Raw genomic sequence first — 25,278 nt, 5'->3', positions numbered from 1 at the left:
TGTAGTCTAGACACATCGTGCATGCAGCAGAAGATGAGACGAAGAGATATATGTAGGTTCGGGCACCGACATCTAATTGCACCTCTCCACCTTGGCTACAAGCATTCCTCCTCTTAATTCTCGCAAACATGTGGCGCTCAATCGCTCCTCTCCTTACCCTCCTCTCCTCCCTTCTCATCCCAGCTCAAGCACACCTAGGACCGCCAGGCCCGCCGTGGTCTTACTTCCCCACCAACAAGTACGCGGCCGGCGCATCGGCCTGTTCAGCCATCGCACAGAGCTTCCGTTACCAGAATGTCACGGTCAACTTCGCGCATTACGTGCCCGCAGGCACAAACATTTCACTGGAGCAGACGGGCGCGCTCGCAACATGCGCTCGTCCCTTCCAAGTCGCACCGGTGGATGTATGCCGTGTAGCCATGTTCGTGGCGACCAGCAATCGCAGTAACATTACGCTTGAGGCGTGGTTGCCGACGGACTGGAACGGTCGGTTCTTGAGTACGGGGAATGGAGGCTTGAGTGGGTGTATCCAGTATGTGTTCATTCCCCATTCGCCGGCGACCAGCAGAATAGCTCGTTCTTCTGACACTTCACCAATAGGTACGAGGACATTGCCTATGGGACCAGCTTTGGCTTCGCTACCGTTGGAGCCAACAATGGGCATAACGGGACCAGCGGCGCGGCCTTCTACATGAACGCGGATGTGGTCGCAGACTTCGCCTACCGCAGCGTGCATACTGGTGTCGTTGTCGGCAAGGCGATCTCGAATCAGTATTACCGCCAGCAGTACTCCAAGAGCTACTACCTGGGTTGCTCTACGGGTGGCAGACAAGGATTCAAAGAAGCGCAGGACTTCCCCGAAGACTTTGACGGAATTGTCGCCGGCGCACCAGCTGTTGGATTCAACAATCTCAGCTCTTGGTCTGGACACTTCCGTAAGTTTCACACCTACCGGGTCATGCGTGCCACGTTGCCTCTCAGTGGCTAACTTGGCCTAGTTCTGATCACCGGCACACCCAACGCCTCTACCTTCCTCAATCCCGCACAATGGGCGCTTGTTCATCGGGACATCCTCTCCCAGTGCGATGCCATAGACAATGCCGTGGACGGCATTGTCGAAGACCCTCTGCTGTGCCACTACGACCCGATAACGTTACTCTGCCCGCCCGGCAACACCACGAACTGCCTGACATCCGCCCAGGTCCAAACAGTCGCCGCAGTCTTCGCTCCATACTATGGCGTCAACGGCACCCTTATCTTCCCAGGCATGAACGTGGGATCGGAACTGTCAGACGCCTTCATCTACTACAATGGCCAACCGTTCCCATACACATCAGATTGGATTCGCTATGCTATCCTCAACGACCCCACCTGGAGTCCGTTTAACTTGACCGCTCAGCTGGCCGCGTATGCACATGCAGTCAATCCATCCGACATCGAGACGTGGAAGGGTGATTTGTCCGCCTACAAGAATAAGGGAGGCAAGATTGTGAGTCGACCCACCCTTGCAGGCACGATTTGAAGATGAGACGTGCTGATTCCAGGACAGTTACACTACCACGGCCAAGCAGATTCCATCATCACTTCGTCCAACTCGCCGCGCTACTATGACAACGTTGCTACATCCATGTCCCTCCCGCCAGCGTCGCTCGACTCATTCTACCGCTTCTTCAGAATCAGCGGGATGGATCATTGTGCCGGCGGAGTTGGTGCCTGGCAGATAGGCCAGACGACGGCAGGATCTGCAAACACGACGTTGGATCCTCAGCATAACATCCTGCTGAGGATGGTTGACTGGGTTGAGAATGGGAATGCCCCTGACACTGTGACTGGGACGAAGTTTGTTAATGTGAGTTTTGCTCGCTCAGCTTTGGTAGAGTGCAATTTGCTAATGGTTATTTGCAGGACACGGCAAGCTTGGGTGTGAGCTTCGTGCGCAATCACTGCCGGTATCCGCTCCGCAATGTATGCGTGGATCCGGCGAACTACCAGAACCCGGCGGCGTGGAAGTGTGTGCTTTGAGAACAGCAAGGTGTGAGGACTGAGTGAATCCGTGCTTACAGTGCGGTACGTAGTAGGCACAGCATTACAGACTCGGCGCAGCTATGCAGACGAATTATTGAGCCAGCGTTGGAAAACGCAGTCTGCAATCTCATATACGCCACCACATTTATTCCGCTTGCTTGGCTTGCTCCCTCAGCGCCGGCGCAGTGCCTGCCTTGTGCTCCATGTCAGCAGCCCACAAGGCAGCACCGCACGTGTTGGTGAAGGCGAAGAAGATGCCAGCCAAAGGCACGATTTCGAGTAAGGTAGCCACAATGCCGAAGCTGCAACTACCATCAGTAACAAATCTTCAACCATCTAAATCAAATACGACACACCTAGTGTAGGCGCCCTGCCTCTCCTCAACGAACTTCTCGCGCTGCGTGGTGCTCATGCCCTTGAGTTGAAAGTACCTGGCGTGCGCGGCGGGACCGTATCGCCTCCCTTGCAGCACCACGAACGCCACCGTCCCGATCACAGGAATAAAGTTGAGGGGAAGATACATGAAGTACTTGACGATTGCGCTCGGTGTGAAGTTTGCGAATGGCTTGCTCATCAACTTTCCAAGCCTTGCAATGGCATCACTGGCGCCTCCGGACTTGATCTGACGGTCCTTCGCCACCAACGCGGTCTGGCCCTTCGCTACGAGCGTGCCGTCAAACGTGTCAACGAGGGCATCCTCGATGAGTAGAGCTTTCGACAAGACCATGGTGAGGGTGCTGCTTTCGCTTAGGACTAATAGGATGGTGCTGAGGGCGGCCAGCGGGCCGGAGGTGAAGACCAGGACGGCGACTTGGGGGAGGTAAGTGAACAGGAACATGAAGGATGTTACGCCGAGGCCGAGAGTCAGTGTTGGCGCCAGTCGGGAGAGTAGAGGTCGGTAGAGGTCCTTGTGAGTTGCGAAGAAGTACATTCCCTTGAGTGGGTAGAGGTAGGCGCCTGACTTGGCTCCCTCCTCGGCTACGTGACGGACGCGGTCCAGCTCCTGCTGAGCGGTCTCTTTAATTTTCGCCGACATACTGTCCTGTGCCGTGTTGTGTCTGCTGGATATTTGGGGTAGTACGTTGGTGTTCAATAGGTATGAGTAGTGCAGAGATTCTTGAAGTGCGGTTTATGTACCTTCGACGTCATCCTTGCGTCCAGGGCAACCACTTTCAACTGCAGTTGCCTTGCTTGACCTCCCGCATGTAGTTCTCAGTAGTTTTTCAGTGAGAAGCAGCCTGACCAATAACTACTTACATTCACTGACACCGGTAATCACATTGTATATCCACTTACAATGCCGTGTGTAATGCGACAGGACGACCTTTCCATCTCTGTTCGCATCTGGTGCCTTAATCTAAAAGTGAACTTGCTAGCAGCCTGTTCACGCAAGCAGACACCAGACTGTGGTCCGGTAATCCTTGGGACTTTACAGCCGTCAATATATCCAATCACACGCGAAGGGAGGTTGGTAAGGCTGTTTTTTACTCCGCTCCTCGCTCCGCCTGGTAAAGACTTAGTAAGCGATGTCGCGCTACGGCTCTCCTCAGCGGACAATTTACTGGGGCTCCAACGGTCATGCCACACAACCTAGGGTGCCATCCCTGGTCGATCAGTCCACACACATACAACAGCCTTTCGGGAGCGCAACGAAGTCCGACGATGGCACGGATTCGGTAGGTTGAAGTGGTGGTCCGCTTCCACAACCGTTCCAATTTTGCCTACATTGCATCCACCACAGACCCCTGTGGCGCTTCCAATCTTTGATACTACATGTCTGTGTTCCGCTCGCGTGCTTTCATTGTCACTACGTACCCGACCACAAAGTTGCAATGAAAACCAGCCCTCCCCCAGCGACAATACCTGCTCCGACTAATCCTACTCCGACTCCCTGGTTTGAGTCGTACGTAACGACCAGTCTCTGATTTGACAACATCTCCACAAGATGCATCTTCGCTCATTGAACGATCTCGACCACTCCGAGGGCACTGTGCAGCTGCACGACGCGTCCAATGAAGGTCGTTTGATTCTGCATCCAACGCCGAATCCTAACGATCCCAACGAGTACGCAGCGCGTCTGCAGGTTCGTCTTTTGCTCAGACACTGATCGCTGCAACAGCCCTCTCCGCTGGCCACGGTGGAAGAAGCACGTCTGCTTCGCCGCAGTTTGCGCCTTCACGTTCTTAACTAACTACGCTCTCGGTGGCCTGTCTCCGGCCTTTTACAACCTCAGCATCGAGTTCAACAAGACACCAACAGAAACCAGCGCACTCTTGTTATGGGTAATCCTCGTGCTTGGTATCTTCAACTTCTTCTGGGTGCCCGTGGCGAATTACTTCGGCAAGCGGCCCGTCTTCGTCTTCGCCTCCCTCTTGCTCTGCGTGTGCTACCTGTGGGGTGCTGTTGCCCAATCGTTCCAGTCGCTGCTCTGGAGTAATATCATTGCAGCATTTGCTGGATCTTCCACCGAAGCCCTCGGCGCTGCCATCGTCAATGATCTCTACTTTCTCCATGAGCGTGGACACTACCTGAGCATCTACATGAACGCCATCAGTGGTGGTAACACCATCGGGCCGCTCATCTGCGGCGCAGTGGTGACGAGCCTGTCCTGGCGTTGGCATAAGTGGATGGCCTTCATTTTCACTGCGGTCAACTTCGTTGTGGTGCTGCTCTTCGTTCCCGAGACTCGCTACGACCGCGCCGAATTGCAGAACCTGCCGCCAGCGTCGCGAAGCTCCGACTCGATCCCGGCATCTACGGATGAAGAGGCCGTAACAGAGATCACGGATGACAAGATCGTTACCACGAAGTCTAAGGAAATGCCGCAGCACCCTGCGCTCCGCGGACAGCAGGTTCCGAAGAAGACTTGGAGACAGGAGCTCAGCCTCTGGTCCGGTGTACCAAAAGACGAGAATCTCCTCACACTCTTCATCCGGCCGTTCCCACTCATCGTGTACCCGGCCGTCATCTTCGCCTTCCTTGGCTACGCAGTCTCGCTAGCTTGGGTAAGTGCAGCGAAGCGTCATCCCATCCGTATAGTCTGAGACATAGCTGACCCTTGTGAGGTTGTGTCCATCAACATACTCAACTCGTTCGTACTTCAAGCACCGCCGTACAACTGGAAGCCATCCATCAACGGTCTGATCAACATCCCCGGCTTGCTTGGGAATCTTTTCGGCGCTTGGGTTGGTGGCTGGGTGGTCGACCGCTACTCGGACTGGCGCAGCAAGAAGAACGGGGGTGTGTTCCAGCCGGAGACTCGTCTTCATCTGCTTTGGATTCCTGCCATCATCGTGCCTGCTGGCTTACTGGCTTTCGGTTACGGTGTTGCGAAGACGCTTCATTGGACTTCACTGTGAGCCATTTCACGCGCAGTGCCTGAAGCAGGCAATGCTGACAGTCCTGCAGGTTCTTCGGCTATGGCATGGTTGCTGTTGGCTTGACTGCAGTGCCGTAAGTATCCGGACCTTCGTATTTCATTGACATGTCGACTGACTCCTTCTCGCTGTTAGTGTCGCGACGATGACCTACGTGTCCGACTGCTATCTACCCGTCAACGCGGACGCGCTCCTCCTCGTCAACGGCCTCAAGAACATTGTCGCCTTTGGCTTCTTATACGGTGTCGTACCATGGGTGATGGAAGTCGGCTACGCCGACTCATTCGGAACCCAGGCCGGCATCTACGTCTTAATAATGCTTCTGGCGGTCCCACTAATCCTATTCGGGCAGAAATGGAGACACACGACTGCCAAATGGAAGATCATCTTGTAATAGGCGCACAAGCGGCCTTACTATGCGTGGGTATAGCAACATAATTTAATGTCTTTGCATCTCAACCTTACCCTTTGAGATCACCTCAGTGTGCATTTGCGCCACTTCCGGCACGATCCAGGACTCTATCTCGATCGAAGGCTCCCTTGGCTCTGCATTTTCGATCGTATCGCCATCTTTGCCAGTGACGCTTCTCGTGCGACGTCCTAGCGGCACCCTGATCCACCGCTCACTGCCATCGGCTGCGACAAACAGTACTTCCCATTTGCGCGTGTTGAGCAGGTTGCCTATAACGAGATGATGCGAGTACTTTTGAAGTGCGCCTTTCGCTTTCTTTGCAAGCAGGGAAGGATCCGTCTCGAGCTTGAAGGATATAATCATGCTCCGGGGCGCCCAGGTATCGACAAGCTGCTTCAAAAACTTCGGCACCGGATCCAAATCGATGATGAGTCGTTTGTCCTCCATATGAGCTGCTGGCGGTCGGTCACCATCGCCATTGGTTACATCCTGGTGATAGTCTTCCGAAGACTGAATCTTGTGCTCAACCATTCGTGCGGCAGGCACGAAGAAGTCGGAGACAGCAGCGGCAAGATAGAACAACCCGTTCGCTTCCAGCGGCTGCATTTGTATAGCCAGCTCCCGCAGGAGCCAGAGGTAGTCATTCACCGTCACAAAGGGCAGAAGCAGCAGAGTGTTCTCCCGTTTGGCCTTCCGATACTGATCGAGCACTTTCGCCATCTGCTGCTGATACTCGCTCTCGATCACCACAGCGCCGGCGTCGTTATGCGTCATGAAGTCCAGAAAGCAGTTTGTACTATGGGAGTAATGCCTCGAGTAAGGTAGCAATGAGAACTGCCGGTGAAGGAAGATGACTGCATAGCCAGACTGGAGGAAGTACTCGGCGCTTGTTGCGCCTCGGGTGCCGGCGGAAAAGTTGTCGATGAATCTGACGGTTTGGTTCTCCAATGGTACCGTCGTGCCTCCTGATGTGACGAGAGCGACTCTTCGGTGCTGCTCGGCATGCTGCTGTATGAAGGCACGTGCGAGAGTCACTTGTCTATCCAGGTTCGCCGGCTTCGGGCTCGCGGTGAAGTAGTCCATATCTGACGCATGCTCGGCTACACCGTTCGTCAAATTGCCCGGTTGACCCATCGACAATGCAAGCGGTTGCTGCGACTAGATATTGTGCGCTAATCCCTAGTCGAAGCCTCAGCGATACGGGTCCAGTAGTACCGTAGTTCCAAAGTTGCAACCGGACAAGCAACTTGAGATGACCCTACAGTCAGCTTGCCAATGAAACTTCTTGGAGTAGTTCTGCTCCATTTCTCCGAACTTGCTTTCGATTGACAAGCTGTGCTGATACATTCCGTGTACGATCAATCATCCGACGTCAGCGTAGAAGAGCCTCGGCGGTCGTTCTGTGCGATTCATTCGATTGGTGTGATTCGTCGAAAGATCTCGGCCGCTAGCGAATGTGCGTGGGAGCAGCCGAACATGCGGCCAACCTGTGATCAACACTCTCTCAATCTATCGTCAACTCCAGCTCAACTGTAGGCCAACTGGAAGTCCTAACTTAATATGGAGACTTTTTCGTACGGCGGGCGTGCTGGTGTAGAATGTCTGCTTCAGTGCTAATAATGGCGCTTGGCGAACACCTTGCCAACTCCTATCTTATATCATGTCTCTTCGCGTGCTAGAAGACGGCACCCTCCATAGTAAACGCCATTGTCCGGCTGCTCTCACGCAAAGCAGTCAGCAGTTCATCCGCGAGAGCGAATGAGTAATGATCTCCTCTCGGCTGTCTCAGTCGTAAGATGCTCGGTTTACGTTGCGGCGTGCTACTCATGAGCTAGATGTCTTTATTATGCATATCGAACATCGGTTGGTCGCAGCGACGTTTGAGACATGCTACTGTAGTGCATGCAGAGGTAGTACACTGCTATGATCAGTGGTATCCTACAACACCCCATCACCTTACTCCTACAGCTATGCAAAGAAAGAACCTCAACCACAGCCGTACAACCATTGCCCCGTCCGCCGTGCTAGAGAAAAGAAACACTCCACCAACTCCTCGCTCGGAACGTGCCACACGACGCAATGCGATGCATGCTCTCGCCAACGCTATGCATACAGCAGCCGACTTTTCCAATCTAGGTCCTACCACACCTTCTCCACACCTACTCTCAGGTCACCAGTAAGTAACATGGCATGTATCTATCACCTCTCCGAAAACTCCCCCGTCCGCCGACTACTCCTCTCCTCTTCCTCTTCCAACACATCGCTCAGCCGCGTGGGATGATGATGCCGGGTCGTCTGCACCTGCTCCCAGCCGCCATACCCGGACCCTTCATAGTCCGGTCCTGCATGAGCTCCGGAAACCGCAGAACCTCCCGCAACACCGGCACTCGTCGCAGGATAGCCGCCGGGCGCCGCCATACCCTGCGCGCCCGACGCAGGCACGCTCGGAGCCTCCGGGGGAGCCGATGAGCCGCCGCCACCGCCATAACGCGGACCGTATTCAGCTTCCGAGCGAACAACGTCATCGTCGTAAGGCTCGTCGGCTTCTTCCTCTCCGCCCCTGGCTGCGGGTCGCTGCTGGAAGACGATCGGACGACCGCGATCATCGTGTCGGAATTGTCCCGTAGGTTCGATGACGTATTCGGTATCGCCTTCGCTGAGCGTGTCGACGTAGCTAGGTTCTGAGCGGAGATCTTCGCGGCGAGTTGGCGCGCTGTGTCCCGCTGGGACTGTGCCGCCAGCGGAGGAGCTTGGTGCGGAGTGCAGGAATGTCTCTTGCGGTGCGTGCTGGTAGAATTGTTGGCTTGGCTGTGCAGCGGTAGATGCAGGTTGAGAACGTCCATCCCCGTGTGAGCCGGTCGAAGGAGGAGCATATCGCTGAGCTGCAGCAGCGGCAGCCTTTTGCGCCATGCCAGCGTCGGTCCCCGCAGGATAAGGCCTATACGTACCCGTAGCGAGCGATGCCACGTCGGGCTCATGATGCAACGGCTGACGTTGGTGCTCGGTGAACGGATCCGTGTTTGTTGGTGACGGCCGGCCATATTCGCCATACTGCTCGTCATCGTCTCCTAGACTCGCCAGACCTGCCGCACCCGCACCGGCACTCGAAGCGCCAGCAGCACTGCCACCATACTGTGGCACGCCCTCTCTAGTACCCGGTCTTTGACTCGCACTGCCAGTCCTACTCGGCTCGCGGTAGTAGGGTACCACCTGCACTCCGGAGACGACAGCGATTCTACCGTTCTTCAACGCCTCCGCAGTGTCAAGTGATTCTTGATTGCGTCTGCCGAGTTCTTCCCATGCACGACGAGCCTCTTCCTTTGATATGTTAAGCTCACGCCTCATCTCCGCGAGTTCTGTGCTTGCCTTGGTAGCGGCAGCTTCGGCCTCGAGTCTCTTCTGCACAGCCTCATCTCGCGCACTACGCTCAAGCTTGAGCTGTCGATCCAGCCCACCTTGGATCTCCTCTTGCTTCTCCTTGTCTGCTCGGGTTTCGAAGAACCATCGTTGAAACTTGCGCTCACTGCTCGCTCTGAGACGCTGTAGCTCCACGACAGCATGGAAGAGGTTCGCACCAGCGGCAGACAGGTCGGTGATTTGCCGGCTCAGTGTTGATGCATTCGGGACAGTGTTTCGAATCTCTTCCGCATTGCCCTCGAGTTTGTGCAGCCAATAGGATGTCAGGCCTTCCCAGTGCGACGATAGCTGCTCCCACCGCTCAAAGGCGTGCGGGAATGAAGAGCTTGTGCCGCGCTGTCCACTCTCTGCCGGCTGTGGTACGCTTTGTGAGCTGGCAGCGCCCGCCGCAGTCTGGCCGCTTGGCTGTCGCGGCGTCGGTTGACTTTGTTGTGTCCGACGAGTACCACTTGTCGCTGCTGGTGCTGCTGGCCGAGGCTGTTCCTGCTGAGAGCCAGTGGAGCCTCTTGTCCTACTGCTCGGATACTCTTGGGTCCTACCCACCGGCTCACCAAGCTGATCCACCCCGGATACTCTACTGCCATACCGCATCGTCCTGTCAGCACCACCATCGTATGCCCCTTGCGGCTCTCCGGAGTCTCGTGTATATGCCGAGCTTGCCTGACTGAGCCTAGGCGCACCGCCGGTGAGTGTAGCAGCCCTACGCTCGGCGCTGCGTCTCCGCTCCTCTGCTCTGCGTGCCTCCTCCGCCTTCAGCTCCTCCTGCTTCTGCTGCTCACGCGCGTTACGGGCTCTCATGACATCTCTGGGCGTACGGAGACCAGATGGCGTGCCGGATGAAGCGACTGGGACCGGTCCAGCTGCACGTGCTCCGCCATTATTTGCGCGCCCACCGCCGAGCTCTGACATCTGCGCGTTCTCCTCCTCCAACACCGGCGTGAAGTTGTTGGGCTTACGTATGAACTCTTCTAGCACGTGTTGTATGGCAGAGTGTGTGCGACGTGAGATACGAAGCGCTGGATGCGGGGGTTGCGCAGAGTGGAAGGCGCTTGTGGCACGTCGTTGCGCTGTTGGCGCCGGTGACCGTGAACTATGACGCGATCGTGGCGGTGACGGTGATCGGTCAGGCGGCGAACCAACGGAAATGGATCGTTGACGAGGAGGTCGTAACTCGTCAAGCTGGGGTGTACGGCGGAGGGTATGTACGCTGCCGGAGGAGGAGGATGGTCGTGAGTCGTCTCGTAACCCTGCGCGCTGATAGAACGTCGAAGCCTGCTCCTGTCGTTGCTGCCGGCTGAGGGATGTCGTATACCGGTCGTGGGTATCGTGGCGGTCGTTAAAGCGGCGCGGTGTTGCAGCGGACACGGCTGCTGCTGCTTGACCTCAACTGCGGTGCGCAAGGGTGGTGTGGACAGCAATGAAAGTCCACGCAAGCGCCGAAGCGCCGATGACTATCGTGCAGCAAGAGCGACAGGGAGGTGTGTTGGCGCGTGACGTGAACGTCGACGGGGTATCGTGCCTGCCGGCTGCGGCGATGGCGGGGGTGAGGATGTTGTGAAGCTGGAGGAAGCGAGTGTGAGTACAACGGCTGCCATCGTTCAACGGAGAAGAATGGAAGAGACGCGTAGCGCGAAGGGAGCGTAGTTAATACCGGTGGCCGGGTACCTGACGTGTGTTGGTGGAAAGAACAGGGCTGGGAGGGCCAAGGCGTATGGTGTGGCTGGAGACGAGGACGGAGGACGGACCACCATTTCCATGCAACGAATGAAACCCAACTCACCCTTACTAAGTGCGCTGCAATGTTCCGTATGTCGACTCGCGCAAACGAATGCGTTGTCAATGCGATGCGAACGCCGAAGTTTCGTCGCGAATGACGGCGGGCGGTGAGCAGGAAGTTGCTTCAATGGTCGAGCCGCCCTTCAACGGCAATAGCAGCTTTGCGACTGCTCGCTTCCACTGCCACCCAGCAGTCCAGGCGCAGACGGATCTGCCTCGGATAGGCAACGAAGCAAGGAGATGAGTGCTGCTGGCTTCCCCGTCTGCTCATGGTGTCAAACGAACGATGCCGTCGTTCCGGTGGAATGCGGTTTGAAAGCGTCGTAGCACTGCGAGCTTTGGGCTTGTGTCGCTTGCCGTCTATCGCTCTAACATACCACTCATGCTGCTGTTGACCGTAGAGTGACTTTTGCAAGTCCACTCAAATGGCAATGCTCGCTGGCTTGCGTGATATGTTCTTGATCAAGGAAACAGATGCCATCATTGCGGCGCTGCCAGCGAAGCAGTGTGGCGAATCCATGACCCTGGTTCCCTGCTGCCTTTTCCCTTCCGCTGCAACAAAGCGGCGTAGGGAGCACGCATCCTGGTGTTTGCGATCCTGTTCCGAGATGAGGACAACATGGAGAGGAATGATGACGAGCAGAATGAGAGATATACCAACGACTGAGGTCAGAACTAGTTACCCGCTTCTCTGAGACCGACCTGATGGTTAAGCTAGGAACAGCCAATCAACGTCCGTAAGAGCTCTGTTTTCCCTTTCGGGAGCTCCAGTCTGCATCCACCCGGCCGTCATGTTTGCCGGATCTTAACACTCCTATACGTTTTCGCTCTCAACTTATGCGTGTAGCTAGATATGGCTAAACATATGGATAGCCAAGATCGAGTATACGAGGCTTCGAGGTGGACCTGTAACTTACCTGTGGTCGAGCGTGAAGACAGCGCAGATGTCTACGGAGGCGAAACGGAGAACGGTTCGACTCACAAGCGTTAGATACAACTACGATATAACTACTCGGTCCCCTTACTACTTGACACGCCTCTTTGATAAACACTCAATACGATGCACCCGTTAAGCCAAGATGGACGTGATTGAAAATCCCACAGTTACCGTTGCTGAAATACAACGACGCAGCCACATCCTCCGGCGGAAGCGCGTCAGCGGTGAGCGGCACCGAAGCGACCGCGCACGTATCGGCAAGGTCGACGTAGTTCTGACAGTAGCCCTGGTCCGTGAATTCGAAGAAAGCGAAATCGCAGTTCCCAATGTTGATGCACGACACGCAACAGTTGTAGGCGTCGGTATCAGTTGTCGGGTACTCGGCCGCTGTCGTTCCTTCAAAATTGTAGAACTGGAGCCCATCGGAAGTATGATTCAGGATGTTGTTTGGGGCGCAGGCGGCGTAGTAGGTTGACGCGGGGAGGTTGATGATCTCGACTTGTGTGCTTGTTGTTGTGGTTGTTGTTACTGGCGTGGAGACGACAGTACCGACCTGTGTGATGGTTGTTGTGGTCTGGAGGTCGCAGTTAGCAGGGAGAACGCTGCGTATATATTCGTGCTGAGACGTACGGTGGACTTGGCAGGGGCCGGTAGTACGCTGCTAATTATGGTTACCGTCTTCGTGACCTAGACGGAGTCTGTTAGTCTCAACGCAGTGATCGTCGTGAGAGAAGTGCATACCTTCGCAGTCGATGCTGCTGCCGTTTTGGTAACCACCGGAGTCGTATGTGCCGTGACAGTAGTAGTGGCAATAGTATAAGTGTAGAACCAGTTATAGCGCACATAGCTTTGGACGTATTGTGCCGAATTTATTGTGGTTGCAGTTGTTGCAGGCTGTCGTTTCGCCACGACATCATCCTTCGCAACGCGGCCTCGACGACGGCGTTTGGTACCGGAAGCGGGCGCGGTTGGGAGGGAGCTTTGAATAGGGACGAAGCCAGCGCTCGTGCTAATGGTGATGGTGGCGCCAGAGACGGTCGACGTACTGGACGTCAAAGCGGTTGATGTTGACGTCGAGGTAGGAGCGAATATTGTGGTACTCGTTGACACGACTGCAGTCGAAGTGGCGATCGAAGTCGACTGCGCCAGCGTCGTGAAGACTGTCGTGGTTGCTGAGATCGTGACTGTGATGGTGCTGCCCGGCACCGTGCTCGTGGAAGTGGGAGTCGTTGAACAAGTCTGCCACAGCGGCCAAGTGTAGATCTTCGAAGAAGTGATAGTGGGTGGTGAGCCCACTGATTTGGTACCTTTGACGGTATAGTACTTGCTTGATGAGGCGACGCTGTACACTGAGCCGGCGAACCCATGCGCCACGAAACAAGAGAGTATGACGACCAGTTTCCCCAGATGCCTGATAGACATGATGAACACTGGTCGTGTATACAGTGAGGGTAAGAACGAGAGCCTACGGGTACTCACTCCACACCTACCTTGTCAGAGCAGTCCTCCGAGACTTTTATACTGCCAGTGCACCATGCCATGCAAGAGATGTTCACGCAGTGTATTGATGACCGATGAGTCTGGGCCGGGTCGAGAGGAGGCATCTGTCCCATGGCTGCCTCCCTACCATGCCATTGGTACAATCACCGAAACTCAGCAAGCCACGGTTCCCTCGGTAAGCGACCTTCGCACGGCTCATGGGTAAGCCAGACGAGTCAATTCGATTTTGGTGTAGCCAGCCCTTCTTGTCACTTGGGAATGCATACCGTGATACCGTAAGCGAAAAGTTCTGAGGAGTGCGGAGCCGAGACGCACCCCGCACAACGGCACGCGGGCACGATCTGGACCAAGCCTTTCTCCATCAACAAACGATGCACGGCGACATGAGGTACATACACAGCTTGATACTTCATTCACGGTGGCGGTGTCGACGTCGTCTTGCGGTATCGTCGTCGTGTACGTTGTCCGAATCGTCCATCTCAACGCTCCGCTGTCTCTGGAGCTTGCAATGTCGTGCAGCAGGAGTGAGCAGACCATATATCATGGAACATCAATGGACCAATGCTTGAACCAGTCAAAGCACCATAGAAAGCTGTTTGCCAAGCATCTACTATCCTGAAACAGAGGCGGCGGCTAACCTTTTGCAAGCTGCATATGATGCACGCTTAGCGAGCAACATCAGATGTATCTCTCTTCAGCCGGAGGGGCTTCTGAATCGGACGAAGAAAGCGCCAATTCTTGGCATTTCGATCTGCTTTTGGCGATGATGCTCAAATTGTATGAGGAAGTTGATGCAGGAAGTGGACCAGTGATACGTCGTGTATGACTACAAGCAACTGTTGAGAAGGAGCGACAGTTCGATACAGCTCTGATTGCTTATCTGGAGCTTCATCTGCAGGTACCGTCAGCTCAGCCGCACATTGATGCCCGGCTGCTGCAGTCCCTCACCTGAGCCTCTAATTGTGGCTTAACAATGGCTGGCTGAGGACGATGTCTCGCTACCATCCTGACCTTTATATGTAAGTCTTCCACTCAAGCCTGCCTGGAGTCAGAGCGCTAGCTTTAGAGCATCCAAACCCGCAAGTACAACATATCATTGATGGCGAGCTTACCGCAACTCTCGGCTGTACTCGCCACAGCCTTCGTGACAATCGTTATTGCCGCTGTCGCCTACAGACTTTTCGCCACTCTGATCCTACACCCACTAGCTAAGGTTCCGGGTCCAAAGTACGCAGCTATCACCAAGTACTACCAGTTCTACTACGATGTGGTCCTGCGCGGCCGCTTTCCATGGGAGCTCAAGCGCCTGCATGAGCAGTATGGTACGATCTGAGCGTGCATCGAGGGTGTTCCATCATTGCCGGCAGATTGACGAAGCATAGGTCCCGTCGTCCGTATAGGTCCAAATGAGGTTCACGTCGCCGAACCCAACTTCTACGACGAGCTCTATACGGGGATTGCCCGCCCGCGCCACCGCGATCCATGGGAAGTCCAAGGTTTCGGCTTGCCGGATGCAGTCCTCTGTAGCCCGGAGTTCGACATCCACCGTATGCGAAGAGCGGCGCTGAACCCGTACTTCTCTACGCAAGCAATAGGTCGCATTGAGCCGGTCGTGCGTAGTAAGCTCGATTTGCTGTGTGGTAGGCTTGAGGATGCTCTTGAAACTCGTAAGCCGGTGGATGTGGAACTAGCCTTTATGGCTTTGACGGTCGGTTGTTCAAGTGTCAACTCGATGGCGCGAAACTCATGTTCAAGTAGACCGATATCATCACGGAATACTGCTTTGCGCGCTCGTACAACTTCATCAAGCACCCAGACTTTGCGCCGGATTGGTTGAAGGCGACTGTCGGTGCAGTCGAGGCGTCAATGTTAGGAAGGTACCTACCCTTTCTTCCGGCGGTCATGAAGGCTATGCCACCTTGGCTTGTAAAGATGCTTAGTCCGCCAATGATGCAATTAGTGATATACACCAAGGTTTGTTCGTTGTATTGCGCTGGCCGTACGAAGCTGACGGTGTGATTAGGACCAAGAGAGCCAAGTCCATGCCATGAAGAACGGAGAGCGAGTAGAGGACATGAAGCAGGGCCAACGAACCATCATCCACGAGCTTTTCGACAGTAACTTGCCGGAGTCGGAAAAGTCAGTGGAGCGTATAGCACAGGAGGCACAAACGCTTGTCGCTGCTGGCTCGGCAACGACGTCGTACTTTCTCAAATCAGTGGTCTATTTTGTTCTTAGCGATCCGGACGTGCTCAAGCGACTGCAAGCAGAACTACAAACAGCCATCCCGGATATTAAAGAGTTGCCATCGTCCGCAAAACTGCAGAGCTTACCTTACCTTGACGCCATTATCAAGGAGACGACCAGGACGGTGCCAGGCGCTTTCTGCCGCCTCGGCCGCATAGCACCAAATGAGGATCTCAAGTGTGGGCAGTACGTACTCCCAAGAGGTACGGTCATTAGCATGAGCACCTGGATACAGCACAACGATCCGAATCTGTTCCCAGAACCAGAAGCCTTCCAACCTGAACGATGGCTCGACAAAAAGGCCGAAGACGGACGGTTGGAGAGGTATCTGGTGCCGTTCAGTAAAGGATCGAGAGGCTGTCTCGGAATCAACCTTGCTCGTGTCGAGATGTACTTGACCGTGGCATTATTGTTCCGGAGGTTTGACTTGGAGTTGTTCGAGACGGATAGGGGTGATGTTGAGCCGGCTCACGAGTTCTTTCTGCCCATCTCGAAGCTGGGTTCAAAAGGGGTGAGGGTGAAGGTGAGAGGATTACGCAGTTGATGAGTGGTAATATTTATCTAGATCTTGATACCTGCACTTCTTGCATCGGTCTGGTAACAGCACGGGAGACTCGCCTGCTTAACACGATACATGTGATTATGGTTTGCGTATTGAGCGTGCAGGCCATTTTCACGCTGCAGTGCTTGGACGTAAGACTGGACGTGGAAGGTAAGGTGAGCATATAGATGCATCGTCGAGTAAGGTCGACTATATCGCCTTGAGCACCCAATCATCTCACCTTGTCACCATCTCACCTTGTCACCATAATTGCATTTGGGGTGTACCTCTTTGCATCAGTCAACATGCACTTCGGCGTAGCACAGACCTTCGGCTTCTTCATGCACGTCATGTAAGAGCTAGTGCGCGAGACGCCGAGCGCAGACAACATTTTGCTGTAGGTCTCATTGTCGAGATCACTGGACATACAGTGAACTACTTCGGGTGCGAGAGGGAGGGTGTTGGAATGATGCAGGTGTTCAGGCCGACGCTATGTCGACAATGCGCAAGCAGCATCCTAAAGCCTCGATCTGCTTTCGCACCAGACCTCAGGCGACACCTCTCCAGCGCCGCTCGTAGTGGCATTAGGAGTCGCAACACTCTGGCACCACCAAGGACAACGGTATCTAGACTACAGTTATCGCTCGTGCTACGCCGCTACCAGAGCGCCTTCGAGCCGCTGAAACCACCCACGCCCGAATCTCTAGGCAAGCCATCTCAGGCCAGGACATACCGCCGTACACGCCGACTTCTGCGCCGCCTACTCCAGCTCTCTGTCGCAGTCGGTCTGATCTACGCAATCGATCAATACTTCTACGATGCCTGCCTTACCCGCTCCCTCCGCACCTTTACCGCGGCCTCCGTCACCGCGTTGGACTACAAGCTCAACTTCCGAGCTGATCCGTGGATAGGCGATAGCGTTGCTGACGTCCACGCTCGAGCGGCGCAGAGAGTATTTGATCTGTTGAGGAGCAATGGCGGGCTGTACCTTAAGATCGGTCAGGCGATTGCGATGCAGAGTGCCATTCTGCCGCCGGAGTTTCAAGCGATGTTCGCGCGTATGTTCGACGATGCGCCTCAGGATCAATGGAAAGACGTAGAGACGGTGGTGAGGGAAGACTTTGGGCGGAGTGTGGAAGAGGTGTTCGGCGTAAGCTTCAGCGGAGACCCGACGAAAGGAGTTATGGAGAGGACGCCGAGGGCGAGCGCGAGCGTGGCGCAGGTACATTGGGCACGACTCGAGGATGGGAGAGAGGTCGCCATCAAGATCCAGAAGCGGGAGATTGCACGACAGGTTGGGTGGGATCTCTGGGCCTTTAGAATGGTGTCCGGCATCTACACGTGGTACTTCGACTTGCCGCTCTACCACCTTGTGCCCTACATTTGCGAGCGCCTGCTACTGGAGACGGACTTCACGAATGAAGCGAAGAACGCCGGCCGGATGCGCGAGATGATCCAAGGCGAGCCGAGACTCAACGATAGGGTGTACATACCCAAGGTCTACCACGAGTTGACCACAAGGCGCGTCATGACTGCCGAGTGGATTGAGGGCGTCAGGCTGTGGGACAAGCAAGGCATCACCGGACGATGGGAAGGTGGCTGGCGGAAAGGCTCGCCGGGCGCTGGCGGTCGTCCTCTGGATCCCATCCCGCCTTCCATTGCCGCCTCGGTCCCATCCCACGACCCGAACAACGAGAAACTCAAACCCGCTCGCGACGCCTGGCGCGGTCCAGACAAGAAAGGCGGGCTAGGCCTCGCATATCGTCCAGTCATGCAAACAATGGTCGATCTTTTCAGCGCGCAAATGTTTCTCTGGGGTCTTGTTCACTGCGACCCGCATCCAGGCAACATCTTCATCCGCCGCTTACCCTCGGGCAAACCCGAACTCGTCCTGATCGATCACGGCCTGTACATCGAAATGAAACCGCAATTCCGGCACGAATACGCCTTATTTTGGCGCAGTCTCATGACCTTTGACAACGCCACCATCGCCCAGGTGACCGAAGGCTGGGGCATCAAAGCACCAGATATCTTCGCCTCAGCGACATTGATGCGACCCTACGAAGGCGGCGACGGTAAAACGCTGACTGAACTCCGGCAGATGACCGCCAAAGAGCAGAAAGTCAGGCAGTTCGAGATGCAGCAGAAGATGCGGAAAGGCATTCGCGAGATCCTCGCCAACCAGGACAAATTCCCACAGGAACTCATCTTCATCGGCCGCAACATGCGGATCGTGCAGGGCAACAATCAGTACCTCGGTTCTCCCGTCAATCGGCTCAAGATCACGGGGATGTGGGCGAGTCGGGCGTTGGCGGAGAATAAGGAAATGACTCTGCGAGAGCGCTTGCGCGAGTATGGGAGACATGTTGTGTTTCGTTTGGTGTTGTTGAGCACAGATGCGGTGTTCTACTGGGCGAAGATTCGGCAGGCGTTGGGAATTGGGAGGGGAATGGATGATGAGTTGGAAGAGGAGATGAGGAAGATGGCGCATGGGATGGGTGTTGAGTTGCAGCATGGTGTTTTTGAGGGATAGATTTGACGGTCTCTAGGGATGCGCGGTGTTGGTGATGCGTGGTTTGACGCTTACTGTATAGATTGTTAGAGCCGTTACCTCACACCTCATGACCAATACCAAGGCCACTCAGATCGTGTTAGAGGTTATCGAAGACGAGAAAGCCTTCCCGGCAAAGAAGCTTCTTTCACTTCTGCCCGCCATCCTCATCCTTCTTCACCGGCGGCCCCTCCGGTCCAAACGCCGTCTTCCCATCAATCTTCTTGGCAGCGTCATGCTGCTCAATCATCTCACGACAGCGGTCTGCTATCTCCTTAACCGTAGGCTGTATCATCGTTTCGGTGGGCTCAGGGACCGGATCGCCCGGTTTTGCCGCCATGACCTCGCCGAGAGTCGTGATAGGTCTAAATTGGATTGCGCCTGGGATACGCTTGTGGCGGAGAAATACAGTGACCATGCGCACGCGTACCGACGGTCGGCTGCAGACGCAGTTTGATTGGTGATGACTTACTACGCTGCTTGGGTCATAGAAGGCTAACAACGGAATGTTGGTTTGACGACGAGGTGGTGCCCAGCCACTGCCACCGTGACCGGTACTGCCGCATGGCTGAGTTTTCGTTCTCTCAGTGAGCATAATTTCGAGCTTCTATGCTCGGATGTAGTGGCCTATTCCCACCTGCTTCGGTTTGCTACCCGATCTGTTTGGCTTCTCGCCCTTCTTTTCTGGCGGGGACGACATGATGAACCTTGTTGCGATTAGGAGAGTGCAGAATGAACCTGAGCAGAAGGCATGCTGAGCTGTGATCTGTAAAGAAGAGTGGTATATGTGGAGGTCAAGGCGAAGGAGGGACCGTCTCACAGAGAAGCGTCCAGGCTCTGACTGTCTGGTCACCGCCACAAGATCGCTCGTCGTTCACCGCCAGCTTCCAGTCAGTAGCCGTAACGCAGACAGCCCTCAGATAGCGGTGCCGTGCGGTTCATCACATTCTGCAGCTTTCCGAGCGCTTTCCGCCACCGCCTCCACCGATGTGCAGGGCGTTGCCGGAGTCCGGCGTTCTAGAATTGCTATCGTTATGAACGCTCCCAACTCACGAGCACGAAGCGCTTAAGATAGTACAATGTCCGGTCACAGCATGTACGAGACAACATCAAGAGTAGATGATGGAACCTAAGGCAAGAGCAAGTGCCTCGTCGCATACTGAGCTCCAGCCTCTACAATGCCGGCGCTAACAGGGCCCGGCTTGCAACTAGATTGGTCCTCTGCGAGGAGATGGCGAGAGTGATTAAGGCACTGAGGGTTGAAGATGGGGAGTTGAAGTAGAGGACCAATGCAGACTGCAGTATTGCTCTGACTGCCTTGAAGAAGCTGCGTCCGGCGGCGGTAGGAAGTGTCTGGCAAAGTGCCGCGCTGCCAACCAGATAGTATTCAGCTTACTTTCGTGGGCATCGATATATGGTCTTAGATCTGCCGTAAAATATGGAGGGTAGCAGACGAGCGAAGGACATTTGAAGGTGGAGTTGTGGAGTTGAACCTATCTGCCTAAGGCAACTTATCTGTAAGATCAGTTCGATGCTAATGCGGGGTTCGGCCCGTCCGCTGCTCTGACGAGACTACGACAGCCAACCGATGCTTGCCGAGCGACCTCACCAGCCCTCCACCTTGCAGAACGAGCATGCAGCAACCAGCCACCCACCTCCATCCCTCCACCCCATCGAGCAGATATTTGCGTCGATGGAGGGGTAGCCGTAGCACGTTTCCGGCCATAGATGATCTGTACCTGCATTCCCACACTGTCTCAACTCCTTCCTCTTCTGCACGTAACAGGCATCAGTGTCACTCTCGCGCCGCTTGTCTCGCCGTGATCTGAACCAGGCGTACCTTCGACAAAGGCTGCGGTGTATAAGCAATGCGACATGCATGACGGTGTTGATAACATCTCACCTCTCAACAAGACTTTGGCTAGCCCTACTAATACACCACGCACCATCTGCGCAAACACTTCTGAATTTGATCACAACAACAATCATCGCATCTTGACATATCGCACTTCTGCACAGTAACTATAGATGACAGTCTCAAGCTCATCCGCCATGACAGCGCGCCAAGCCTACCTAGACTACAGCTTTAATGCATCAATGGACGATTACGAAGCACCAGCGCGAGAGTTCTCTCCGACTATGCCGTTCGACCTGCCGTCTCAGCACTCCGGCTTCCGCAGCAATGTCGCATCTGAATACAGCGAGAGCGGGTCATCGCGACGATCATACAGCCCACCCGCATGGCGCAAAGCGGGCAGCGGCTGGTTCAAGCATCCTTCTCTGTCGCCGACAAGGGAAAGGCGAAGGAGCAAAGAGTCGAGCCCACAGTACGCCGGGCCGGGCGAGGAGGGCGATGATGGCGATGTAACAGCGTATCGAATTGCGACTACCGTGCCATTACCAGGCTCGCCAACAAAAGGCAGGAGTCCCAGCAATAGCCCAGAAGCTGAGGTGAGGCCTGGCGCACAAGTTGATAGAGGTGGTGGTGGTGGTGGTGGTGAAGGTCGGCTACCACCGGAGACGCATGTGAACAATGAGCGGGAGTCAGCCGAACCCGACACCCCTACACAAAGTAACTGTAAGTCCATGCAAACATTCCCTACCCTCGTAATATCGCTCCGCGCAAGGCATGCTTCACGACGTCAACATGTCGCGTCGCAAAGCGTCAGCATGCACACTGCGCCCGCAAAGACTGACAGCATTGGAAACAGACTTTCGCTTCTCAACACGATTAGATGTGGTACAGCGAACGCAGCCGATCGAAGATACCATCAGCTCCGTACGCAAACTCTATCATAACATGACGGAGTCCAAATGGCACACATTCGGCTACGTAATGGGTGCGATTGCAGCATGGATGCTTGCCATAAACCTGCTATCGACACCCAACCAGGGTCCAGTACCCGATCTTGTGAAAGTGGCCGGATTCGCCAAGTCACTGGAGCCGGCCATCTACTACTCCGAGCGTGGTCATGCGCAGATCGGCGAGCTTCAAGAAACCGGCGTCGCAGTATGGGACTTGGGCGAGAGCGTCCGAAACACGAACATGACTTCTGCGCCGATCATTGTCAATCAGCTTGACGATCTGAGCGACAGCATTAAGACGCTCGCCATAGAGCTGACGCGTTTCTTCTCCGGCGTCGATGGCGATATTGACAACATCCTACTCATGATGGAGTGGGCGCAACGCGAACTAACCGCCATCTCCAACCTCCCCACCTCGGGTATCAGTACGATCTGGTCAAACACTTACAGCCTGCTCACTCGCATCGGCCTGGTAAGCCAAGGCCAATTGGCGCAGAGCATACTAGGCCAGACGCAACAGCAGCTCACGCGGTCGACACTCGAGCGCGTCTTCCACGAGTACCTCAACGTGCTGGAAGAGACCATCAGTAACGAGATCACATACAGCATGCAGCTCTTCCAGTTGTTTGAGGTGATTGACAAGCAATTCCTCAACCTGCAACGCAGCGTCATCCGCGAGCAAGACACGCAAGAGCGACTCGAGAACGAGTTCCTAAGCACGCTGTGGACGAAAGTCATTGGCGTGAACGCGAGCAAACTGCGGAAATATGAGAAGAACAAGGATCTACTCGCTTCTGTCCGTGACCGGACAGTGAGGAATAAGCATATCCTCGTCGACCACAACCAGCGATTACGCCAGCTGCAGTCCAATCTCGAGACGCTGAGACGCAAGCTCGTGAGTCCGCTTGTAAGGAGTCAGAATAGCAGCACGCTGTCGGTGGAGGAGCAGATTAAGGGGTTGGAGGGGACGTATGTGCAGCTGAAGAGTTCGAGGGAGGTGCAGAGGAGGAAGATGTTGGAGGTGGTGTACGGAGCTGGGGATCGAAGGCATGGGAGTCCGAGTTATATGATTGGGGAGCCGAGTTTGGAGGCGAGGGTTGTTGGTGGGTGAGAGTAACATGTTTGATGGTATTGGCGCACTTCAGGTTGGAGGATGGGTGGGTGTGGTACTGGAGTAGATCTTGGCTAGGGTCTTTGCGACTGTCCTGAGCACTTCACCTGTGTCTTCGCGTTCTCTTGTGCATCCCGTCGCTTGTAGATATTGCCAAGCGGAAGCGAGATGGTGCCAAGGGGGGCTGTGCAAGCGTTGCCGCTACCCTGCCGTTACCCGCCTGGCGTTCATTGGACGGGAGTGACCACTCTTCATGAAGCTTGCATGAAGTGCTTAAGGACAGGTAGTTTGCACACTGCGTCACGTACGCACTGAAGGCACTTGCTGCGCCCCCTTCACCCCGCTCTGTGTCTCGTCGCCCAAAGCTCGCCCAGTTCATTGACGCCGTCTTACCATTGCCGGTGGAGGTAGTGGTGGCAACGCCCAGCATGAGTACGTCCTTTGCCTACCATCACTAGCCTCCCACTTCCCCATCCACCACACAGTCGGCACGTCTTGGCAGCAGAGCGTCGCCGCTACCAGCCTTTCGTGTGATCTCTACGCCGCTGCCAATGCTCCTCAACCTTGGCGTCATTTACTTGGCATGAGAAACGTCTACATACCCGTCCGCCCCCTCGTCACCTTCTTCCATGAACACCACCGGCCACTGCACCATCTCAGGCGGGAAACGTCAAGACTGACGTAAAGCACATCATACAGGCCAGTTCCGTCGCGAGTTCCTAAAGCACGGCCGGCGCCAAAGCGGCCTTTCACGTACCAGCACCGCTCGCTCATCCAGCATGCCTCGTGACGACCAACAGCCAAACGGCGTCTCTGGCGATGGCACCATTGACGAGCATCCCAATGAAACTGCGCCGCTCCTGTCCAGCGCCAACAGACTGGGAAACATGGGGTCCACACTGCAACGGCCCAAGAACTCGAAGGGGCAACCATACAGCGAGGACAGCAGAGCTTGGGTACGACTGCCTGCCCTGTTTCTGCGCTTGACGTGGGAGACGTTGAGTAGCAATTACGTGAACGTACTGCTGGTCTTCGTACCGGTCGGTATTGTGTTGGGCGCATTGGAGATGAATCCGACCGCTGTGTTTATCGTGAACTTTCTGGCCATTGTGCCGTTGGCGGCGCTGTTGAGCTTTGCAACGGAGGAGCTTAGTGTTAAGCTTGGGCAGACGATCGGAGGGTTGATGAACGCTACGTTTGGCAATGCTGTTGAGCTGATTGTGCGTGATCCACAACATATCCGGTGGAAGCAATACTAACCTGATCATCCAGGTCTCGATCGTCGCTTTGACGAAAGGCGAAATCCGCATCGTCCAATCCAGCATGCTTGGGTCCATCCTCTCCAACATCCTGCTCGTGCTAGGCTGCTGCTTCATCGCCTCCGGCGCGCGCCGCCTCGAAAGCACCTTCAACGCCACCGTCGCCAGCACCATGTCCTCACTCATGGCCGTCGCAGCGACCTCGCTTATCATCCCCGCCACGCTCTACGCAAGCTTACTCCGAAGCGACGCGGACGCCGAGAAGAACATCCTCATCCTATCCCGCGGCACAGCCATCATCCTACTAATCCTCTACTGTCTGTACCTCTACTTCCAGCTCCGCTCGCACACGAAGTACTTCGATACCGAGGCGCAGGAAGACGGCGGCGATGGCGAGGGCAGTGGCGAGCAGAAGGAACCGGAAGTCCTCGGCCCGGTCGCTGCGTCAGTCTGCCTGGTGATCGTAACGCTCTTAGTCGCCGTCTGCGCCGAATACCTCGTCGGAAGCATCGACTCCATCGTGCAAACTTCAGGAATCAGCAAGACCTTCATCGGTCTCATCCTCCTCCCCATCGTCGGCAACGCCGCCGAGCACGTCACCGCTTGTGTGGTCGCGTACAAGGACAAGATGGATCTAGCCATTGGCGTCGCGATCGGATCGTCCATGCAAATCGCCCTGTTCGTCACGCCTTTCCTGGTCATCCTCGGCTGGATCATCGGGCAGGAGATGACGTTGCATTTCCAGGGCTTTGAGACGGTGGTGTTCTTCTTGAGTATATTGGTCGTCAATTACCTGATTCAGGACGGCAAGAGCAATTACTTGGAGGGCGCGATGTGCCTGGGCACTTATATTATCATCGCCATTGCTTTCTATGTGTACCCGGACGATGCGGGAGATATTGGAAGTATGGTGAGCAACTTCTTCGGGCGATGATGAGATGTTCAACGCTCAGGACGTGGAGTTGGCTCGTAGCCGGTTGTATGTATAGCTTTCTAGCATGTAGTTGAAACACATTACCCCTTCATCCGTGAATGCATACAGATTATGCAGATCTGATGTTCAATAGTTCCACAATCGTGCACTAGCAAATCTGATTTCGTTCCTCATGCATGGCTGGACTACCTCAATGAGCGCCGGCGAATGGCCAGTATAACTCAAATGAAATCGTGTGGCGAGGCAGCTGGCGGTCTGATGTGATGAGAAACTAGGGTTCAGTCCAATAGAAGATGAAGCATTTAGCTTCACGGAAGTCAAAGTAACGAAACGCAAACGGCAGTGACGATGGCTTGCTCGAGGCAAAGGAAATATCCCACAAAGTT

General features: G+C 55.1%; 10 protein-coding genes across 10 annotated transcripts; 6 read left to right on the top strand and 4 right to left on the bottom strand.

Annotated features, from left to right (window-relative positions):
* Window positions 1–128: 128 nt before the first annotated feature.
* BAUCODRAFT_137637 (uncharacterized protein) lies at window positions 129–2,022 on the top strand (the record flags this gene model as incomplete). Its single annotated transcript, XM_007676543.1, has 5 exons — window positions 129–532; window positions 601–935; window positions 999–1,489; window positions 1,550–1,849; window positions 1,906–2,022. The coding sequence occupies 5 exons, from the start codon at window positions 129–131 to the stop codon at window positions 2,020–2,022; spliced, it is 1,647 nt and encodes a 548-aa protein (XP_007674733.1).
* Window positions 2,023–2,048: 26 nt separating this feature from the next.
* BAUCODRAFT_403847 (uncharacterized protein) lies at window positions 2,049–3,482 on the bottom strand. The gene is made up of 4 exons (XM_007676542.1): window positions 3,283–3,482; window positions 3,163–3,221; window positions 2,382–3,083; window positions 2,049–2,327 (listed from the first exon to the last, which is right to left on the bottom strand). The coding sequence occupies exons 3-4, from the start codon at window positions 3,059–3,061 to the stop codon at window positions 2,171–2,173; spliced, it is 837 nt and encodes a 278-aa protein (XP_007674732.1). The 5' UTR covers window positions 3,062–3,083; window positions 3,163–3,221; window positions 3,283–3,482; the 3' UTR covers window positions 2,049–2,170.
* Window positions 3,483–3,658: 176 nt separating this feature from the next.
* On the top strand, window positions 3,659–5,813 carry BAUCODRAFT_31791 (uncharacterized protein). Its single transcript, XM_007676150.1, has 5 exons — window positions 3,659–4,089; window positions 4,145–5,030; window positions 5,091–5,380; window positions 5,434–5,478; window positions 5,538–5,813. The coding sequence occupies exons 1-5, from the start codon at window positions 3,971–3,973 to the stop codon at window positions 5,794–5,796; spliced, it is 1,599 nt and encodes a 532-aa protein (XP_007674340.1). The 5' UTR covers window positions 3,659–3,970; the 3' UTR covers window positions 5,797–5,813.
* A 28-nt stretch (window positions 5,814–5,841) lies between these two features.
* BAUCODRAFT_66284 (uncharacterized protein) lies at window positions 5,842–6,897 on the bottom strand (the record flags this gene model as incomplete). Its single annotated transcript, XM_007676397.1, has 1 exon — window positions 5,842–6,897. The coding sequence occupies one exon, from the start codon at window positions 6,895–6,897 to the stop codon at window positions 5,842–5,844; it is 1,056 nt and encodes a 351-aa protein (XP_007674587.1).
* Window positions 6,898–8,013: 1,116 nt separating this feature from the next.
* Window positions 8,014–13,366, bottom strand: BAUCODRAFT_146406 (uncharacterized protein; the record flags this gene model as incomplete). The annotated part of the gene is made up of 4 exons (XM_007676541.1): window positions 8,014–10,199; window positions 12,116–12,518; window positions 12,575–12,631; window positions 12,686–13,366. The coding sequence occupies 4 exons, from the start codon at window positions 13,364–13,366 to the stop codon at window positions 8,014–8,016; spliced, it is 3,327 nt and encodes a 1,108-aa protein (XP_007674731.1).
* A 1,085-nt stretch (window positions 13,367–14,451) lies between these two features.
* Window positions 14,452–16,310, top strand: BAUCODRAFT_31780 (uncharacterized protein). Its single transcript, XM_007676149.1, has 4 exons — window positions 14,452–14,766; window positions 14,827–15,152; window positions 15,203–15,418; window positions 15,468–16,310. Exons 1-4 carry the CDS (start codon window positions 14,544–14,546, stop codon window positions 16,233–16,235), a joined length of 1,533 nt encoding a protein of 510 aa, XP_007674339.1. The 5' UTR covers window positions 14,452–14,543; the 3' UTR covers window positions 16,236–16,310.
* A 284-nt stretch (window positions 16,311–16,594) lies between these two features.
* BAUCODRAFT_31777 (uncharacterized protein) lies at window positions 16,595–18,943 on the top strand. Its single transcript, XM_007676148.1, has one exon. It carries the CDS (start codon window positions 16,699–16,701, stop codon window positions 18,763–18,765), a length of 2,067 nt encoding a protein of 688 aa, XP_007674338.1. The 5' UTR covers window positions 16,595–16,698; the 3' UTR covers window positions 18,766–18,943.
* Window positions 18,932–19,483, bottom strand: BAUCODRAFT_146404 (uncharacterized protein; the record flags this gene model as incomplete). Its single annotated transcript, XM_007676540.1, has 2 exons — window positions 18,932–19,351; window positions 19,421–19,483. 2 exons carry the CDS (start codon window positions 19,481–19,483, stop codon window positions 18,932–18,934), a joined length of 483 nt encoding a protein of 160 aa, XP_007674730.1.
* Window positions 19,484–20,423: 940 nt separating this feature from the next.
* Window positions 20,424–22,901, top strand: BAUCODRAFT_31776 (uncharacterized protein). The gene is made up of 2 exons (XM_007676147.1): window positions 20,424–21,361; window positions 21,495–22,901. Exons 1-2 carry the CDS (start codon window positions 20,836–20,838, stop codon window positions 22,697–22,699), a joined length of 1,731 nt encoding a protein of 576 aa, XP_007674337.1. The 5' UTR covers window positions 20,424–20,835; the 3' UTR covers window positions 22,700–22,901.
* A 685-nt stretch (window positions 22,902–23,586) lies between these two features.
* On the top strand, window positions 23,587–24,892 carry BAUCODRAFT_66859 (uncharacterized protein; the record flags this gene model as incomplete). Its single annotated transcript, XM_007676440.1, has 2 exons — window positions 23,587–23,919; window positions 23,972–24,892. 2 exons carry the CDS (start codon window positions 23,587–23,589, stop codon window positions 24,890–24,892), a joined length of 1,254 nt encoding a protein of 417 aa, XP_007674630.1.
* Between the last annotated feature and the right edge of the window lie 386 nt (window positions 24,893–25,278).

Source organism: Baudoinia panamericana (assembly GCF_000338955.1).
Source record: "Baudoinia panamericana UAMH 10762 unplaced genomic scaffold BAUCOscaffold_4, whole genome shotgun sequence".
Lineage (NCBI taxonomy): Eukaryota > Fungi > Ascomycota > Dothideomycetes > Mycosphaerellales > Teratosphaeriaceae > Baudoinia > Baudoinia panamericana.
The sequence above is the reverse complement of the archived record's forward strand: the minus strand, read 5'-3'. Positions and strand labels throughout refer to the sequence as shown.

Bases quoted from the DNA above. Each gene is read 5' to 3' on its own strand.
- BAUCODRAFT_31776 (XM_007676147.1), top strand. From the start codon at position 20,836: ATGACAGCGCGCCAAGCCTACCTAGACTACAGCTTTAATGCATCAATG. The intron at 21,362-21,494 runs GTAAGTCCATGC...CATTGGAAACAG, and splicing joins CACCCCTACACAAAGTAACT to ACTTTCGCTTCTCAACACGA.
- BAUCODRAFT_31777 (XM_007676148.1), top strand. From the start codon at position 16,699: ATGATGCAGGTGTTCAGGCCGACGCTATGTCGACAATGCGCAAGCAGC.
- BAUCODRAFT_31780 (XM_007676149.1), top strand. From the start codon at position 14,544: ATGGCGAGCTTACCGCAACTCTCGGCTGTACTCGCCACAGCCTTCGTG. The intron at 15,153-15,202 runs GTCGGTTGTTCA...ATGTTCAAGTAG, and splicing joins TAGCCTTTATGGCTTTGACG to ACCGATATCATCACGGAATA. The intron at 15,419-15,467 runs GTTTGTTCGTTG...CGGTGTGATTAG, and splicing joins AATTAGTGATATACACCAAG to GACCAAGAGAGCCAAGTCCA.
- BAUCODRAFT_31791 (XM_007676150.1), top strand. From the start codon at position 3,971: ATGCATCTTCGCTCATTGAACGATCTCGACCACTCCGAGGGCACTGTG. The intron at 4,090-4,144 runs GTACGCAGCGCG...TCGCTGCAACAG, and splicing joins AATCCTAACGATCCCAACGA to CCCTCTCCGCTGGCCACGGT. The intron at 5,031-5,090 runs GTAAGTGCAGCG...GACCCTTGTGAG, and splicing joins ACGCAGTCTCGCTAGCTTGG to GTTGTGTCCATCAACATACT.
- BAUCODRAFT_403847 (XM_007676542.1), bottom strand. From the start codon at position 3,061: ATGTCGGCGAAAATTAAAGAGACCGCTCAGCAGGAGCTGGACCGCGTC. The intron at 2,328-2,381 runs GTGTGTCGTATT...TGGTAGTTGCAG, and splicing joins AGGCAGGGCGCCTACACTAG to CTTCGGCATTGTGGCTACCT.